This window comes from Lepisosteus platostomus, chromosome 7 (assembly GCF_059453375.1).
Source record: "Lepisosteus platostomus isolate fLepPlt1 chromosome 7, fLepPlt1.hap1, whole genome shotgun sequence".
Lineage (NCBI taxonomy): Eukaryota > Metazoa > Chordata > Actinopteri > Semionotiformes > Lepisosteidae > Lepisosteus > Lepisosteus platostomus.
In genome coordinates this window covers 49,462,798-49,482,683 of record NC_142617.1, presented here as the reverse complement: position 1 = coordinate 49,482,683, position 19,886 = coordinate 49,462,798, and the positions used below count along the sequence as shown (strand labels likewise).

At 40.2% G+C, this 19,886-nt stretch overlaps 1 protein-coding gene across 7 annotated transcripts; it reads right to left on the bottom strand.

Moving 5' to 3' along the window:
* Nucleotides 1–1,168: 1,168 nt before the first annotated feature.
* Nucleotides 1,169–18,698, bottom strand: aqp9b (aquaporin 9b). 7 transcript variants are annotated; one of them, XM_088640971.1, is made up of 8 exons: nt 15,064–15,405; nt 13,320–13,446; nt 8,322–8,459; nt 7,277–7,395; nt 5,384–5,601; nt 3,273–3,416; nt 2,762–2,855; nt 1,169–1,675 (listed from the first exon to the last, which is right to left on the bottom strand). In XM_088640971.1, the coding sequence occupies exons 1-8, from the start codon at nt 15,163–15,165 to the stop codon at nt 1,673–1,675; spliced, it is 945 nt and encodes a 314-aa protein (XP_088497097.1). In that variant the 5' UTR covers nt 15,166–15,405; the 3' UTR covers nt 1,169–1,672. The 7 variants fall into 7 exon arrangements, with proteins under 7 accessions (XP_088497097.1, XP_088497096.1, XP_088497100.1 ...); XM_088640970.1 differs by lacking the exon at nt 15,064–15,405 and adding an exon at nt 18,580–18,698 and having other exon boundaries at nt 1,169–2,855; XM_088640974.1 differs by lacking the exon at nt 15,064–15,405 and adding an exon at nt 15,423–15,500 and having other exon boundaries at nt 1,169–2,855.
* Nucleotides 18,699–19,886: the final 1,188 nt, after the last annotated feature.

Sequence of the window (19,886 nt, the reverse complement as noted above, 5' to 3'; positions counted from 1 at the left end):
TGCAAGAGAACAACGCTAACCACTGCGCCACCGTGCTGCCCTAAATATTCATTTTGAAATTGAATAAAAAGTCTTCCATAATACCTGTTTCATAGAAAATTCATGTACAATATGTGGAACCATAATACAAATGTGAATCTTGCTTATGAATCCTTATTTAATATTTAGTCCAAGAGTCCATGGCCATCCTACACCTCTTAAAATCTGACGTTTATAAGCACTTAAAGTTAAGACAAAAATATTGTAAGGTCTCTTTGTTTGAGGATTAAAGCCCAGGGTTGAAATTCATAAGAGAAAATAAAGTGCCACAAATGTGCTGAACAGGAAAATCAGCTTATGAGTCACAGGGAAGTAACAATTGTCCTCTTAAACCTTGGCTCTGCAACTGTGCATGAATCTGCCTGTGAGTCTTCATGTACATCACTACTGGCATTGCAGTACTTTATTTATTTACCTACTCGCATAGCAACAGTCCTTGCAAAGTGGCTTCTGTAGCTGACAGGCTCTGAATGTGGTCTATTATGCACCAGATATAGAGAGCTTGAGCAGGGGAGAGGCATGAAACACTGAGAACAAAATCATGCCTCAGCTATTCTACATAACAATTAGATAGATGGACTCCCTTTTATTCATTACATGCATACATGCACATTTGGCTGAACTGATGTGTTTGCAAACAGCCAGCACCAGAACTCCTTGCCTTTACTGCATAAATACGAAAAGAACTGGGCCTATAACACAAAATAGTTACATAGTATTTCAGAAATGAGCTTAGCTTAGGCTCTGGACTTGAAACTGAGTGATCGTGGGTTTCAGTCCTCTTTGGGAGAGACACCGGCTCTGGGGCAGGAGTGTGAAGCCCTGATCAGGGAGCTGGTAATTGGGTTCAAATCTTGCTGGGCCACAGCTGTTGTATCCTTGTGTGCTCAAATTGCACCAGTAATATGCTTAGTTGTATAAACAGATAAAAATGTAAATAGTCGTGGATAAAAGCGTCAGACAAATGCATCATGATAAACAGCTTGGATGGGTGTTCTAAGTAAAGATTTAACTGACTCTTTGACCAGCAAACAACCTTTTACTAAATATGTGTATAGTTGTGTACTTAATAGAATCTTTCTATAAGTGTAAATAAATGGAGATATTGATGATATGCACAATGGAGGCATTATTAAACATTTTTAGTGTTTATTTATGTTTTATGGTACATTTTCATTATTTTACAAGAAGTTGACAGTTAATTTGTCAAAGCTGTGTTGAAAGTAAATCCATGGAGGAGGCAGACAGTACAGATAGCGACTGTAACAGCAAAAGAAAGTAACAAAAACAAAAACACGTTTTCACCCAAAGCTGGGTCAATTACTAAATACAACAGGTTCATTAAATTCTGTAATGAAACCACAGTGAGCTGAAATAGCCATTGTGACACCGATGTACCATTAACTGTGGCAAAACACGGTTTTATAGTTACACATCATCTGAAAAAATCTATTATATAATATACTGTAGATCTAATTTAAAAACTATTGTATATCGTATATATCTAATTTTAATGTAACACATACTACATATTAAGATATAGAAGAAGAAAAACCTGTCAACAGAGGTTGTAGAATCCAGTATGCTCCTACACAGAGTGGCCTAGAGGTGGCAGTCAGTGGCCTGATGTGCTTTACTGTAAAAAGAAAGAAGGTTTGGGATGCTTTCTAACAGAGTCACAAACTAAAGTGCTCCTTCCAAGCCATCCAAGCTCTTTTTTTGTATTTAGCTACACCGCGTGTAATCTAGTTTTAGTAAGTAATTATGTGAGCTCGCTAGCACATTCCTGTGAGGGACGCAGAGCCTAGCTCTGTCCAGCAGAGCTCCCCTGACTCTCCCTGCTTAACCGCTAGTATCAGCAGATGGATACGTGTATCCACATGTGGATCCAAATGTGCATGTGCCATATCCAGATGGACTGCACCATTCACCCAGCCACGGCCAAAGGAAACACGTTGTGAGGTCACCCTCTGCCTTTTGTCTGTCATACGATATGGCACCGGGAAGGACGTGTGAAATCTTTCTAAAAGCGCCGCCCTTCTGTCAGTAATGGGATGTAGCAACTCCACAGTGAACTGCAGCAGCTCAGAAACATGTCCTGTTTCTTGGTTTTCATTGTGGGTTGCTGTGGGTGCTATAGTCTGTTTGCACTCCCCTTTAAACTACTTTGCACATATTCCACTGTGGCTTGTGTGCTTTCCAGTTCTAGAGCTTTTATTTACATTACTCTTTAAAATGTATTAACAAGGACCAAGTGGAAGACCACTGGTTTGGTCACTGGTTTTCTTTTCAAAGACCATAAGGAAAATGCTGACACTTCACACACGTTAAGGGTGAATTTTGTGGGGCATAAAAGGTGCTTACTGCAATTTATAATAGAGAGGAGATACATGCCTATACGACATCACTCTCAAACCCACTGAATGTCATGACAGAAGGCATATTTGAGTAGGGAATGCATTAGCCATTTAGCATAAAACTGTGAAATATTTATGATGAGTGGAAGGATGCTGGGAAAGATGTTCAAGTTGTTAATTTAAAGGACATTCCACTAACTGATTTTTGCATTATGAGCCTTAATTTTCTCAGAAATGAAAACATTCTTTGGCAGGATATTTGCCGATGTAATTTTTTTAAATTACAAAGCTATAGGATGCTTCTTTCCTGGCTCATAACAAGAGGAAAATGCTGGATACTGGGAGCCACCTCTCATAAGCCCTACCTTCATATTCAGTGACCGAAAGTCAAAACTCCCGGATAATTCTTCAAACGTTTTACACTTCAAACCTCCGTCTACAGTTATTTTCCTGCATTTCCTGAAAGCAAAAGTAACATTTTTAAGGGCCGAACACTAAAATAAGAAGCTAGCTTGGTGTACAGTTCTACCAGATTAACATTCCCTGTTTTATGGAGAAAAAATATTGGAGAAGAATATTGCCCTAGGAAGCATACTAATGGCCCTTTCTGTGTATGTTGTCTGTGTCAATGCTGTCCATTTGCAACAAAGTCTATGAGCTGTACTGAGAGTGGGTTTGTTCCTGTCTTACAGTAGAGTTCCTACAACTGAGCTGCCCTTGTTCTATTACAGGGGCTTGTTCTTGACCGCAGAATCCTAGAGTGTCCTCCCAGCGCGTGTGAGAAGCAGTTCTTCAGGTCTAATCTAGCAGCGTCGAAGTGACTGGAGCAGCACCGCAGGCCCCGCTGCAGGACCTTAGCTCATTATCATTTCGTACTTTTCCTTGACGCTGTTCTCTTCTTCCAGGTGCTTCTGCGGCTCGGCGTGGTGCAGCTCGATGAACAACAGGTACAACACAGCTCCTACAACCCCGCCCACCAACGGGCCAGACACTGGAATCCACCACCAGTTCCTCCCAGCGCTGCAGAGACAGAACAGGCAACATGACGGCCGGGGACACCCCTGCACACAAGGCAAACCCTTTCTCCTCTAGTAGCTTCGCTTTGTCAGTTCATGCTGGATTATCTGAGGAATTCCTTTATGGTCATAATTTGTTTGCAGTACATGAAAACCATGACTGTAACTGCTTATAGAAGATAATAACAAATGCGTGCCTTAGTTTAAAAAAAAGGAATCTAAAAGTGTAAAAGGTATCAAAAGTTAACATGAAAAACAGTGTATAGAGTATTTGCCTCTTAATTTGTCTACATTTTGTCCCGATGAGTGTTTTGGTGATCAGTGAGATTATTTCTTTTCTACAGAAAGAGCTAACACCATCTGCTATCAAAGAGCTCTTCAGCTCTAAAGGGCGATGACTTTGAAGCCAGAGCCAGTGAGTTCCCATCACTTCTCACTGAGTGATGAGTATACTGTAGGTCAGAGTGTGACTAAAACCAGCGCAACAGGAAACGTAATGTTCTCTGACTGGCTTGCTTATCGATTTTACCACAGTGTTAGCTACTGCTGTGCCCATTGAAGGACATTTGATTGACGGTTGATTCTGTTGGTTTTTGCCACAATTTGGCAAGCCTAGATGGAAGTCTGTGACAACCCCGAGTAGCAGAAGCCTTTTCCAGCACATCTGCTCTAAATCTGCTTTAAAGGTATTTCCTGTTAAGGCTACTGGGTCGTAACTGATCGAGTCTGGTGGATTATGATAATTAGTCAGCTGAGCCCCCTCTGCAGATTAGTCCACATGATTCACCATTTGTGAACTGTAGGAGCTCTGTACCTCTTTGGAGTACTTTCTGATTATTGAATTCAATAGAAATGAGTCACCATCTTTTATTTTACCTGTTTCCCCTTTAATCTGCATAAAGGTTAAATTATTGAACATTTATAGTTTTTGACTTTTTATACACATTAGCATACACTTATACTGTAGAAGCACATATAGTAGAAGTCAGATGTACTGTAAACACAATTATCTTCGTTGTAAAGACGTTTCTGAAGTGTGGTCTTATTTAGAGGAAAGGGCGCCCTCTGCTGGACCTTTCAGTACCTTATCTACCGGTAGCAGAGAGAGTATTGTCAGCCCCTGATATTAAACTGGTGCTTTCTTCCTCTCTTGGGCTGTAAATCCTTCATAAACAAGCAAGAACAATTTACACAGTGTGGCCTTCTACTTTGTTGAAAATTGTGATAAAAGTAATGCAAAGGCAGCTGTTACAGGTTTAACCAAACATCCTATAAGATGGCGATTAAAAATAACGGCACAGCTGGGAAGCAGAATTAGTGAAACTATCCTTTTCCTCTCAAAGGAAAAGACTACTGGCTTCTTCATTAAGGGTCATATAATGGTTATATTAAGGGCATCATTTATTCAGTGTGCAGATGATAAACCTTTATAATAAAGGTTAATTTCAGATGTCAGGATACCAGAAAGCTTGAAAACCGTCCTGTTGTGTGAAGGCGCAATGTGACCGGTCACTTCATCTTACTTGCACTCAGTTCCCTCACTACCCATTCTCTGTGTGAAAGAAAAGCCCCGGCACAATGAACAGGAATTCTGTGCAGCTGGACTGGACATTGACAGGCTGTGCATTGTAACAGGGACATGGTAAAACTCACAGAGCTGGAAAGTAATGGGGTAGGCATGTAAAGAGAACTTAAGAGACTTAACTTCCTTAACACAGACTTGTGAAACTTTATCTGACGTTTCCCTGAAGGAAGAAATCATGGAGCCATGATTTTGCTGACCTTTCAATTGCAATCCCGTAAATGTCACTGATGAACTCTGGCTTTGACTTATCTCCCTGTAACGTTGAAACTCTGGGCTCCAGTTTCGATTTTACTGTGGAGAGGGAAGGCTGGTTAGAGTTATTCTGCAGGAAGTAGCTAGGCCCCTGTCCTTGGTGTTATGCAAAGTGCTGTAGAACAATGTCCTACCTGAAGACATCTCTTCCCCATCCTGCCACTGCAGTGAACAGGCGTGGGCCGAGGTCCCGGGCAGGATTTATAGGGTACCCACAGTTCAGTCCCATGGAGACCCCAATAGCCATGATGATCAGACCAATCACTAAAGGCTCCATTCCTTTGGGAGCCCCATTGTTCTTCCCATCCACAATGGCCAGAATACAAAGCACCAGGGCGCCCGTCCCTATGACCTGTGTCACACAAGGGACAGGAGAGGTGAGCTAGAATCATACTGCACAATTGCTGTAATAAGAGCTCAACTAATCCAGAGCTCAAGAAGATGATTTATTTTATGGAAGAAAGCATTTGGAAATAGCACTTCCAAAGATATTGAACCAATAATAATACATGTTCTAACCACTTCTTCCATTTAAGAGCTGCAGTGGAGCTGAAGCCTATCCCAGCAAACAACAGGCTGGACACCCTGGACATTTGTTACACCCTGGACAGGACATCAGTCCATCACTGGGCAGACACACAAACACTCACACCAGGGCCAACTTTCTCAGAAACAAATTAATCTACCTGTATGTTTTTGGAATAAGGGAGGAATCCTACACGCACACAGGAAGACCATACGAACTCCACACAGACGGCACTCCAGCTCCAGAATTGAACCTAGGACACTAGCACTGTGAGCAGCAACACCAAACCGCTATAACTTCAAGCTGCCCGATATCGAACCAAAACCTGGGATTTAGCACTGAATAGACAAACCTAATTGGTTCATTCAGAAAGTACTTAAGTATTATGTCTCACACACTTCCTGTTTTTTTAACCCTGGATTGCATATAGCATTGTCCACATCTTCATCTTTACCATCTGAGGCAAAGGTCAGCCACAATGAAAGTGCATATTTTGAAAACCTACAAATGAATGAGGATCCCACAACAGCTGCTAATGGAGAAAAGTGCTTTTAACATTTGGAATAATCAATTTTAAGTGATTAGCTGTAGATATTTTTTGCATTAGCTGTCTATCCTAAAAACCATGGCACTAATTGAATTAGTGTAGTCATGTTTGTTTTTCTACCTTAAGAACAACAGTACTTCACTTTCTTTATTTAATAATAAAAAAATACATTGGCAACAACCATATAATTTTACATTCTAATATGTAATTTGAATTCCAACATAATCCTGAATTTTATGTCTAAGAAATTTTATTTTAAAATTTGAATTCAATATTGGATATTTGCTTTCAGGTAAGATTTATCATTAAAATATTCAGTAGGTACAGAGTCTTGGCCATAGGTTTATTGTTGAATTTTAAAATGTTAGGTCATTAAGGTCTCTAGTTTAATTTAAAGCCACATTGTCCAAATTGTAAATTTTAGCACCAGTAATCATGGCTGAAATTTAAGATAAGCAAAGAAAAATCTATATCACACGCATGGTTCAAAGGCCTGGTGTCCTTCTTGTGGCTCTGATCTGGTGAGCACATGTCCTGCTCCCGAGAGACTGGACTAAAGTACACAGGAGTATGGCACACTGTCCCTCCTGGGTGCCTCTTCTTTACACACAGAAGCAGCGAACAGTAGCAATGAAACCCAGACACACTCATCGATGTCCATCCACTTTCAACCTTCCCAGAAGCCAATTAACCCAGAGAAAATGTGAACATGGGGAGAACATACATCCTCCACACAGATAGCACCCCAGGTTCGGAACTGAGCCCTGGGCCACAGTGCTGTGAGGCAGCAATGCTAATCATTCGCCACCACACTGCCCCCCTCTGCCATCCATGCTGTGCAAAATCATTACGCAGTTTAGAGATAATGGTGGATAACGGATGTCACTGATGATGGAGGATGCAATGCAGAAAGGAGTGTAATATCCATTTTCTTTATCACCACTCGGCACTCACCTGATCTATGAATCCATTTAGGATTGACAAGTGTCTTCCCGGATATGATGCAAAGATATGTGCTGTAGCGTTGGGACCAGTAACAATTAGTATTCCATTGGTGTAATCCATAAAGGCATCTAGAATACAACACAGGGTTGGTACATTTCACAGTGTCACCATTGGACACTTTGCTGCGCATCATTCCCTTGCTAATCAGTTTATTATACTTGTTTTATATATTATATTTAATACGTATGTGAGCAAATAATTGCCCCTTATGATAGTATCATTTAAAAAAAAATATAAAGGGCATAATATGCAGGAAGTTTACAGACACCGCATTTGAAGAAATTGAGTATTTCTTCAATCTCGGTTAATGTAAAATCAGGTACATATTACATTTTTCTTGAATCATTGCTAGGGAGGTCCAAAACTGATATACAGTACAAATCTTCAACATTAGCAGACACCCAATCTAATGACAGGCAGTTGGGCAGTATTCACTGGTTTTGTAATTAGGATACAGCTTCCAAGTCCAGCAACATAAATAGTGTTTGGAATGTAACCTGACATGCTTTCTAGGTTTTCTGTCCTATAAAAGGTCTGGGGACCCATTTGAGCATTCCACTGTAACAATCAATAGTCTTTCCATTTATTCTGTTCACACTCAAGGCCTGTGTAACCTCACTGAACGCTGAAAAGCACGAGACACATGTCAAACAGAATTTCAGTCAAATCACTTAACCCTGGGTCTTTTCTTCATTTTTATGTGAATATACACACCAGTCCACGGCGTGCGTTGATTAATCCAATTACATTCTTTAGAATTTATTCGATTTAATTTATTAGAATGTATGAATGTTGTGGCTCTAGGAACGAACCACTTTTGAAATAACTTCATTTCCAAATTCCAGGGCCCTAATATTACTTTCTTTCCTCAAAAGCACGCGAAAATAATTTGAATGGGGAAACCTTCTTCCCTGTGACGCGGGCCTACAGACAGAAGCAGAATGATTCAGCCCTAGATGAAAATGAGGAACTTCGGGGACATTTTCATACGTACCGTAATACAGCCCGTACACGGCTGCAGCCCCGGCAAAGGCGCCGAGGAACTGTGCGACCACGTACACCGGGAACTTCACCAGCTTCAACTTGCCCAGCACCAGCATGGCGAGGGACACCGCGGGGTTCACGTGTGCCCCTGGAATTCCAGCCAGAAAAAAAAGGCGCGATTTAACCGAGAGCTCATCTTAATCCGAATGAAGCATTTTCCAGATTCTGCTAGTAAGTATCTCACAATTCTAAAATGAAAATCTCCCAATAATGTCTTTTCTAGAAGCGCTGTATGGGCCCTTTTCCCAAATGATCCATTTCGAGCTTTTTTACCAACGTTGGAATTGCGTCGTTATTCAGACTAAAAAAATTGTGTCTAGACCTGCAAGGCGCTCATTGTGCGTGTTAGGGATTCAAACTGTGTTGGTGTGCGTTGAATAAGTAAAGTTAATTCCGAGCTGAAAAGTAGAATTAAAGAAACAACGTTTTGGCTTTGGGTCTCCCCCTGGTGTGAGATCCTTCTTTACAGCCGAGGAAGACGTAACAGCCAAAACATTGTGTCTTTTCTTTCTTCCTACTTTTCAGCATTCTAGCGGTGGAATATCTTATTTAATTATATATTAAAAGGATGTTTCAAGTTACACTATTCATTTAAATGCCTTCTTGTATTTCACCTACTTCATTAAAGATGCCTTGAGGCTTGAAAGGTTTAGGATTGCATCCACAGTGCAGTTACAAGAGCTTGGCAACACCCATCAGCATTGCCTCACAGGCAGGCTGTGATAGCACAGCCTGGGCCATGGGGAAGCAGTGTGTGAGGCTGTCCCAGTCATGCCCAAGACGGTAAGCCACAATCAAGACTCAACACCAGCTACAAACCCTGTACTTGTTGGGAGGGCTTTTAGGGGATAATACAAGAAGCCTCCGGGTAAAAAAGAGTCACCCTACAGTTGTGGGCTTAGAGTTTCCAAAGTGCACACTCCTTAACGGTTTGGTTGTTCTGTCTTCTTCCTGTCCTCACTTACCGTTTCCACTTGGTATTGCTGGCTGTTTGAAAGTGACAGGCAGTTACTAGAGAAACAGTTTTTTTTTTCCCTGAACCCTTACTGTGCAGCAGAGAGGTAAATGAAATCTCACCCCATTCTGTTGGGTGGGCTTGAGCATGGTGGAAACGGTTCTCAAGACTAAAAAAATGGTTAAAGAAATCATTAGCTGGGCTACACTGGACCTCTGTGTGATCTTGCGTCTCCTGCAGCAACGTTTCTAAAGTTGCTCCTGAGTGAGCGGTATCCACAGGGATTTCTGTGGGAGAAGCCTAGTGATGGCGCATCTTATATGTTTAAAGGTTATTGGGATCCTCTGGGATGCAAATTGCTGTATAATTCCATGAATCATAAAAATTAGTTGACAGATTGATCATGTCATTGCAAAAGAGGATCAACGTTTTGGCACATATTCTATAAAGTTTAATGAAAATAAAACATATTTTAAAAATCCCTGTTTACTTTTTCCTCGGCTTCAATGAAGTGAACAGTGTAACAAGCACTGCTAATTCAAACAGAATAATGGGCTGGAATTACTTCTCACTCTCAGATTGCTTGTGATGCACTCCTCCCTAGTGTTTCCAGCCTGTCCCACTAGAAGAATGCAATTTAATTTTCAGTATTTTTTAACCTAAGTAATAAGTGGGCAAGCTGATCCAAGATATTAATTCTATTTACCACTCCATCCACACATGATGTAATTTGATATCACTCTTGCTTGTATCCATGAACCAATTGCCAAAGGCAATACAATTGAATTAAGGAGAAGAGCAACTGTTACATTCTAGCTGTAAGGATCTAAAGGCATGCCACAAAATATCAGAGGCAAGAGCTTATCAGAATGGTAAAATGGCACTGTGATATATCCAGGCAGCAAAAAGCAATATTTGTGGTTTAAGTGACTGGGTAGTTGACAAGCTACTCCAATAAATATTAGGCAGATTTAGGTAAAGATGAAACCAGTATAATTAACTCTCAGCCAGCAAAAGGTGCATTACATCCTCATACATCTCGAATAACTCCATTGTTTTTACTTTTTGCCTTTTCTTTAAAAGAGACCAGGGACAGTGTGACAGAATATCTTTTTATTTTAAAGGAGAAACACCCTGTAGATCACAGTGCTTCCCACTGTGATATTCAGTAACAAAACGCTTTGTGGTACACAGATATAGCACTTCTGAGCATCTTGTGTTGTCTGTACTTTGTACTTCACCATGTTGTAAAATATAACGATGCAGGTGTTTGGCTCTGTCTTTGCTCTTCTTTTAATTCACTTCAGGTATTTTTGCAACCAACATGTCTGTTTCCTGGTGTATTTTAACATGCTCTTTTGGCAGACACATATTCTCAGATGGAAGGCTGGATTTAGAAATGAATCTGGAATGGAACATGCATCTGGAGATGGACTGCTTTGCTCTTTTCTCTCCCATCATTTGACCAAATGCCTTCAAGTTTTCATGTGACAACAGGCCCTACGGCCACCATCACCGCGATCAATCGCGCTCACGCCATTTGTCTAGCCCCCAAGGTTATGTATGACCTCTGCTAGGCTGATACCACTGGGGCGTCATCCTACACACTGCGAACTAATCCATATCCCATTCAGAAAGAGCAGCACAACAACAACAGGCTGAAAGAGTCTGTCTGAATTGAGTCTGACATAAGCCGGCTAAATCTGCTTAAAACAATTTCAGAGCGTGGAGTGAACTAGTGCAAGGGTTCTGCACAGAATGAACACCCAGTTCCTCCAGCTCACATCTTTCCCACATCCCCACCAAAAAAAACAAACCAGCTTCTGTTGGTGGGAAGACTTCGTGTAGACTAAGAAAGGAATAGTGGAAATCCACAGGTTGCCCACACCTGATTCCAACACGGCCGCCTCATACAAGGATCCTGTGCCCCAGAAAAGCTCATTAGTCCGATATCTCAGGTGATCATCACAGATGTCATTTCACAGCCTGTACAGTAGGTTTTTCTTGGTCATGTGGGTGGAAGATAAAAGTACCCTGTGTCGCTGTCCACACTGATTGTTACTGTTGAAAGCAGATAAGAAAGGAGCTTCCTACTCAGGGAAGTGTGTAATGTGGCCTAAGAGAGATTATGCCATAATATGGCAATGCTTGACTGGCAGGGGGCAGCGTGTTTATGGCTAACAAATAATCAATACTTAAAAAAATTGCAAGGCTGCTTGTTTTGAGAGATGTATTTTCTCTTGGTGCGGCAGAAAGCGAAATATGTAGCTGTGGTCAAAGTTATTACAAAAGACGGCATGCGGCATTTCTCTCTGGCGATGTGGAAACGGTTGTTGGTATAAAACTCGTGTTGCTAATCTACTGTGCAGAAGTGAAAAATTTTCCCATGGAAAAGAAGAGCACTGCTGTGGCTGACCAGACCAGAAGAATCTGTTCACTGTCAACAGGATAAAAAAATTAAGGGGAGCAGTGCTCAAGGCCTCTAACATTCTGGCTATTTTTTATTAGATCTGTCCCGTATTATTTGTCCATTATGTATAGCATGCACCCTTAAAGGGACATACTGTACGCGGACACTTCTATTTATTTTAATTGAAACCTAAACAGATACTATTGTATAAATGGTAAGCCAAAAATCTTCATAAAAAAGAAAGCTCACAGAGTTGATTCGTGGACATTACGATATCTTAGCAGGTTGATAAGAAAACCATTAATTAATTCTTAATAAGTATAATTTTTCTTATTCCTATAATTTTTTCTGCAGTAATCCTAGGGAAGCAAACACATAAAATCCATTCAGGATTGCATGAAACTGGTATTTAGCTTTGCATGTCAGTAATATCTAGCCACAGCTTTGCCAATGGGGATATGTAATGTGTAGTCAAACTGCCCACAATAACCACTATTTGCAGACCCTACTATGTTGGCAGGAAGTAACTAATTAATGTTTTATCTAAAGGATTATGGCTGTACACTCAAATGCACCACCCACTGCACCTACCTCCCTGTACACACACTTCTATAGCTTGTTGTGACACTTATTGCATAGTGCATGGGTTTCCATGGTAATAACTATAGATCATGTCGATGTTTGTCTGGAATGTAGTTGCTCTGTGTGTACTGTTCCTTCAGTTTCAACACACTGAGTATTTCCATTCTGTCATTGCTGCCTGACTGAGTGAAGTCACTCTGAAATACTTGAATCAGCTGATCAGCATTGAAAAACTTTTTCAGATATTTGTAAGGTACAAGGCCAGGCACTGGGCTCCTGTTACACTGCACTGGTTGGGCTTAGCAAAAGCATTCTCTGCAGGTCTCCAGCACATCACTACACTGCGTTCTTTGTCTGTGAGCAAGCAGCAGACACTGTGCCAGTCACACGTCAACTTCCAGGGTTTCAGTGGACAGGGATAAAGTCATTCCGCCTTCCTCACATTTACGTCAGGTCATGCCATGATCAGGAAGCCTTGGTATTAAATTAGCCAAAATAATATAAACAGTATTTCTAGGATCCTACTCTTGGAACATTTTCCTGTAATGCATTGGATGGATGTGATGTGTGAAGAGATTCTGATAGATCTGTATATGATGATATGCCAGAAATGCACCCCTAATATCCACTAAAAGAAGCTCAGACTTTACCAGTGCTCCCAGTATTAATATTTAGAGCGTACTGATGGAATAATCAATCTATTAACCAGCACTCTGGCACCAGTCTTCTTTGCTGTGATCAACGACTCAGAAAGGATGTTGCAAAGGAATTCTCAGCTATTAGTACAAGAAATTAAATCTGTGCTGCAAGAGCTGCGCAGATCCCCGTGTGTTTTTTTTTTCCGAATTTGCTGCACAGCATTACTGTGCAAGAGAGGTTTCTGTTAACATGGGCCGACGTGCTTCACGACCTACTCCGCACAGCGGTACGTATTTAGGGGTTCAGAAAGATGACTAAGACGCCTCAGTCTGTCAGTGGCAGTGTGCTGGGTTTTCCGTTACCTGACACTCCTCCGGCCACGTACACCGCCATGGTCACACCCAGAGTGAATCCGATGTGGATGGTCAGCATCTCTCCCACGGCACCGCGACTCAAAACGGTCTGGGCAACTGACCCACAGCCGAAAAGCTGCGATTCAAAGAAACAAAAAGGACCGTTGTTTCCAGAGTCTAATTATGCGAAGAAGAAAAAAATACTGATTTGTATTGCGGCCGTCACATTCAATTAGATGGGCTTTTGAATCACTGTTTCATTCCCGGGCAAAGCCACAGAAAATAGAGGGGGTGGGGTGGGTAGTTATCCAGTCTTGTGGAAGAAACAAAAACAAAATAACGAAGAAACTCCGAAAATAGCCTCGTTTGATATTTTAATTGATTCGTTTACCCACACAGAAACAAACTGTCCTCGGGTTAATCAGGGGAAAGGAACACTGTAGTAGCAGGTGCAGAACTGCAGTTCAGAAACAGCACAATTACTACGCCTAACATTTGACAGTTAAAAGGTATATGATTAGATAGTTCTGTAAAGGGTCCAAATAGCAGTCTCATTGACAAAAGGCTAATATCATATAAGAGGTTAACTTGTACAGTATATTAGTCCAAAACAGGCCAAACATTACGCATAGATATGGGTGTCAGCAACGTTCTGTATTTGGGGCAACGGGGCTAATTATTGTTTAATTAAAGTCTTTTGATAATTGAACATTTTGTTTTGTTTTACACGTTTGCAACGGACTTAATCGTTGAATTGCTCTGTGACACTCACCGCAGTGCGGAACAAAACAAGACACTTTTCCAAAAGTGAGCTCAGACCGAGCCCAAGCAGAAAAGCACGGCAGCTTCCACACTGCCTACCTCAACTATAGAAGATTACAATTTTGAAATATGTTGCGTTTCTATAATCGATACATGATATCTATTAAGTGACGAGAGTTGTTTCATTTAAGTATTTAGTCGTTAAAACGAATAACGCAATGTGTTTCAAATATTATAAAACAGAAGATTGTTTCTAATACCACGTTCATGGGCTACTTCGCCAGTCGAAATAACTCTTCACCAACATCAGCACTTTTACTGGTCTTTTCCGACTACTATCCTGATGGCCACATTTCAGATTTCAGCTTTCTGAAGTCACCAGGGTTTTCAGTTCGCCTCCGTCCATTGGCAGAGACGGTGAACAAGCTATTTGATGAATGTTCGTGTAAGAGACAATGAATTTCCAGTATCAAAGACATGAGTCAACCCCTCTTTTCGTGAAAATCACAGAGTTGCTTCATTACATGAATCAGTCATAACTCCTCTTGTTCACGAAAAAACGTGTTTTCTTTCATTCTAAAAAAGAGTTATGTATATGTAAAAATATCTGTAAAATCCTGGGTTCGGTATAGGGTTTTAGGCATTCACGTGAAGGAAAAAGAGCTTTCACGGGCCGATTATCACACTTTATTGATTAAAAAAAAACCCCAACAAAACTAGCAGACCAAGCAAGAAGAAGAAAAAGAATAACGGACACACCGCGCGCCTGCATTCTCTCCTCAACCGTCCACTTTTCCCTGGGTCAGAGAGTAAACACAACTTCACTCACACCAAACAAATTAAACATTACACAAAACACTAAACACTGTGTCTCACAGTAGTACTACCCCTCATACATACTCCTTGTGGTAGCAAGGACAACAGGTGCCATTCTTAACCTGCCGATGTTAAATGAACTCGCTCGGTCACTGTGAGGGTACAGGGTACTTACGATGAGTACGAATGTCCCGAGGAATTCTGCCAAGGCTTCCTTGACAATGCTGTTCTTCAGGGCGAAGCGCTCCCGCAGGTTCCTCCTAGTTTTCCTCTCCATCGTCTGCTGACTGAGCTACCTTGTCTCCTCGCAGGAGAGGGGACTGACAAGCCTGGCTGTGTCGCGCGGTTCAGCTGCCCCGCTTTTAAAACCTTCGCCGAGCTTGTCTGTCCGGGGTCGCTGGCGGGTTAGTCTATTTCGATCCCCGATTTCCCCCCCCCAAGAGCTCGACCGTACCAAGAGCCACCGACGAGATCAATTAACTTTATAGAATCCACCCCCCACCACCACCCTGTTTCTAACAGTTTTATTCTCACCAGTAAGATTGCCAAACGCTTTGTTCCGCTTTCAAATGTCTTTGGTTAAAAAAAAACATTGGACCACCTTTAACTTGAACTCAAAAGCTGGGTAGAGGAGAAATCGATGCTCACAGTTTAATCATTACTTCACTTCAAGGCTAAAATGTGCGTTAAAGGAGCAATCTCGGTTTCTGGAATTTCAGCATTGCGCCAATCTAACTTAAAGGGCTCAGGTAAATTACATTTCTTGAGCTGCTCAGCTAGCTACGAAATTCAATAGGTGACTTAAAGATTCCAGAGAAATGTCCTAAAAGTCCATATAACCCTTTCCTAGGTTTCTATAAAGGATGAGGACATTTCTAGTAAACGCAATTTTAGTAATTTCTTTTCGTAAGGGTAATTAAATATATTTAATTTGCTGCATAACATTTAACTTCAATTTATAAGGAATCGAAGCCTCACAGCATTTGAATTTCCTGGAGCAGGAAAGAGTGATATCTAAAAGCCACAGAAGACTCCAGAGTTGGTGGCGACGGGGCTCTTGGGTCGGAAATAGCTCTTTGTACGGGCTTAAAAGGATTTGTGGTGTTTCTTCATTTATTTTTTTCCGGAATTGTTGTTTCAGCTGTCGTGAAAAACCGCAAACTGACAGCACATCTAGAGTGAATTGCCCTGTAGCCTACTTAATAAAAATTATAGGCTAGTACTCGCAACTCCCTCTAGGCGATAGAATACCGCTTGGTCAGCTATAAGTTAAATGTTTCAGATTTCATTTGAAAGATCCCAGATTTCAGTTCATCTTTAGCCTAATTAAACCGATAATATATGTTAAACAAAACCACTTTTATATAAGACACATGTTCTTCATCGTTTTATGGTTCATCTACCTACAACAGATTTACAAAAAACAGACTGAAAGCATAAATCTTTATTGCTGTATTTTCTCATAGTATAACGTTGTGTTTTCTCTCCTCTCTTTTCAGCATGGAATAAACCTATCACTTGGTCCTTTGCAGACTACACATGCTGACGCAGCTACCCACCTGACCTACTAACAAACATGTTTAATATAACAAAATTGTTGCTAAAATAGAAGTCATGTATAGATACATGTTTAAATATTTTTTTATTTGCATTGTTGTACAGTAAGGCATTGTCTGTCATAATTTGGAGATGGTAACGAACTTTTACACCTAGGATTTATCGGAGAAAAGAAAAGTGCATTTAGCATTAACTGCCATATCTGTCCTCACTATAATTATTTTTTTGTAATTATTAGGTGATTCACAACGTTGGGCAAGATAAAAGAAATACGCTCCAGAACTGTCTCATAGAACATATAGACAATCTCAACCGGCAACACAACGAAGAACCCCAGAAATATATTCTTTAAAAATACTGATCACAAAATCCGTTTGCAGACAGTTTAAACTTCACAGCGCAGACATGATACTTAAAATCCCAGCTATAGACATCTACTTGTTTGCGAATATTTCATTTTTTCTTGGTGGCCCGCATTAGATTAAATGGCCTTTTCCTTCCGAACTGGGGCTCGAAAGAAATACTGTTCAGGTGTGACACAGATGCAGGCCCGCTGCTAAGAAACATTACCTGCGCATCATCTTTAATTATTCCCAACGGACTGAAATGTAGCCACTCCTCTGTTAACATGAAAAACACATTCGAATGATTCTGAACACTTCCTTCTTTGTTAAAGACCATGACGGACATCAGAGAGAAATCGCTAATAACGAAGGACGTCCATTTCTTCAGCTAAAGACTGCCCTCTTCCGAGGAGCTCAATCATTTACTGTAGGCTCAGGTGGTCTCAAGTGGTCTCGGCCTGTGCCTTTAGCAATTCCAATTCTTTGTCATCCGGAATCGAGCTAAAACACGCACCAGGGTGTCTCATGCTACCCTCTATAATAATAATAATAATAATAATAATAATAATAATAATAAATTCCTTAAACACTTACATAGCGCTGTTCTGGACCCTCCATTCAAAACGCCCTACAGCTTATGGGGACTCCCCTCCACCACCACCAATGTACAGCACCCACCACCAGTATATACTCGACCAACATCAATTTAATCTGAAATGCAGCAAATAATTGCTAATTAGTATTTTCTTTCATTTTTTGAAGTTTTTGAGCCCCGTTCCTGACTTTTATTTCTAGAGCTAAACTATTGAGTTTATTAACAATTCTTTAACAAAAAAAAACGATATACAGTATTTGCAGGTACTTTTCCTAGCTATCTGGTTAAGGAGCCAACAGATAGAGGTTAGTTCCACACTGAAAAGTAGAAGGATGTAAGAAGACGTTTCCACTGTTTTCTGCTTTCTTCTTCCTTGGCGCTGCTCGAACTTTGTAATTGTTATTGTATTTATTACACACATCTAGGCGAGGTCGTGCAATCAAAATTTCGAAATATCGAACAGACGTTGCAGAATATTCAGTATTTCAAAATCCTGAAAATTACATTTATCGACATGTTATTATTTTATCGACTGTATTAATTTAAGCATAAATTGTAATGAATATATTAATTATTATGTCTAATTTATGTATACATTTCAGGCCAAAACTCATCGAAAAGAAAAATGAACTCATCCACGCATTCATTAACATTTTTTTATTTACTCTATACTGGGGTTCAAATGAAAGCTTTACGTATGTAAAGCGTTAGTTTAAATTTCCCTTTTACAGATCGGAACTTAAATTTAACAATGACTATTTTTATTTGTTGGTAAATTGTAGCAGCCAATATTCATACAGAATTTTCCACTTCACATTCATTTTCTACATTTCTTAAAGGAAAAGTAATCTGGCTATTACTGTATACAACATTTTATCTTGGCTCGTTTTACTTACGCACTTCAACCCTCATATCAATACAGTATGAAAAACCCCTGATATCTCTGTTCTGTTGTCTAAAAAGCTTTTTGCGTTCGTCCGGTGGAAGCCCCATTAAGAATATTTGTTCTGGAATGGAGTTATTGTTTGGTGGGTCTGAATCCGATGTTTATTATTCGGGATTTGCAAGTTTTGTGTTGCTGCTGCGTTACTTTTTACCAAATATTAACCGAGGAACATGCTCACGGAAAAGAAAAGTTTACATTTCCAGCAGAGGGCGCCCGGGGAATAATAATTTACAAAAAAGTTGGACTCACAACATTTCGCAATACTGTAGTGTGGCGACTGTAGAGGAAATGTTTTGACTTCATCCATCATGGTCACTCTTTCGGAATTGTCGTCTTTGATGTAAAGCAGACGCATTTTCAGAAAGACGCTCATGCTGTGAAGAAAGGTTGTGGCGATGGAGAAAAAACATTTCAGAGGGGTGTTAAAAACCGATTTACAAATTATAACATCCTCGACACTTCTACTATCTTGTCCATCACCAAAGCCTTTGATAAACTGAAAATCGATGTATGCTGGAACTTTAGTCGTGGTTTTATTTATTACACAATGAGGTAACGCGAGTATTGCGATACGAATCTGGAACTCGTCACTGTTCTGAACTCCTCTATTTTATAAACTATTAAAGTTTATATGTCGTTCTTTCATGTCAATGCATCAGCAATCTTAGTTCATCACGCATGTTCTAAATGGGCATAGGTTTCCCATCAACCTTATGTTTAGCTGTGATTATCGTGTTGCCAGTTAATTAAATTGTCATGTTTATGATCTGCAACTCTTTTATGAACTAGTACAGGCCAAAGACAGTATAGCTTGCCAGGTAAATGGTATTATGAGCTGAGAAGTCTAAATGGCGCTAGATTTCGATATTTTATTATATTATTACGTGTTTGATCAACAGACACCCTTTCCGAGTGCATTTAACTTCGTAGTTGCCCAGGTAAGAAGCCGAAAAGACATTTTCGTGTATCCTGAAAGTGCAAAGACACAACACTACGAACAGTTCAATACTGTTTTCACAGTTAAATCTTTATACTTACCGGATACAAGGCTGTTCCACAAGGCATCAAAACACGCTCGTATGTAAATCTTTGTAACTCCAATAAACAACTTTAATTTCACTATACTTTGTTTTTCCTGTTTATTCATCTGAATGACACCATTAAAAAAAAACTATTGCTGGTAGCTCCGCATTTCGCCGGGTTTTTGGGTGGAAAATACAATTTTAAATGAGTCTCGATTTCTAGGCGGAACCTTGGAAGCTGATTTTTAACAATATATAACTCTACAAAGAATATTGCTTCAATAGACAGTTACATCGATTGCTTAATGGAAATAAAACGGGGATGTTTAAGTAACTTTTTATATAAAAAAGGAAGAAAAGGGAATAAAAAGGGAAAGTAAACTCCCAACACTTATTAAACACTTCACATATGTATTTTTCCCGGCGAAATTGAGATTTTATAGACAAAACAAAACAATTAAGTGCGCGGCAAATGGCACATCGACACATGATTATGCAAATATAACTATGAGAGACAGGTAACGGACTACATTT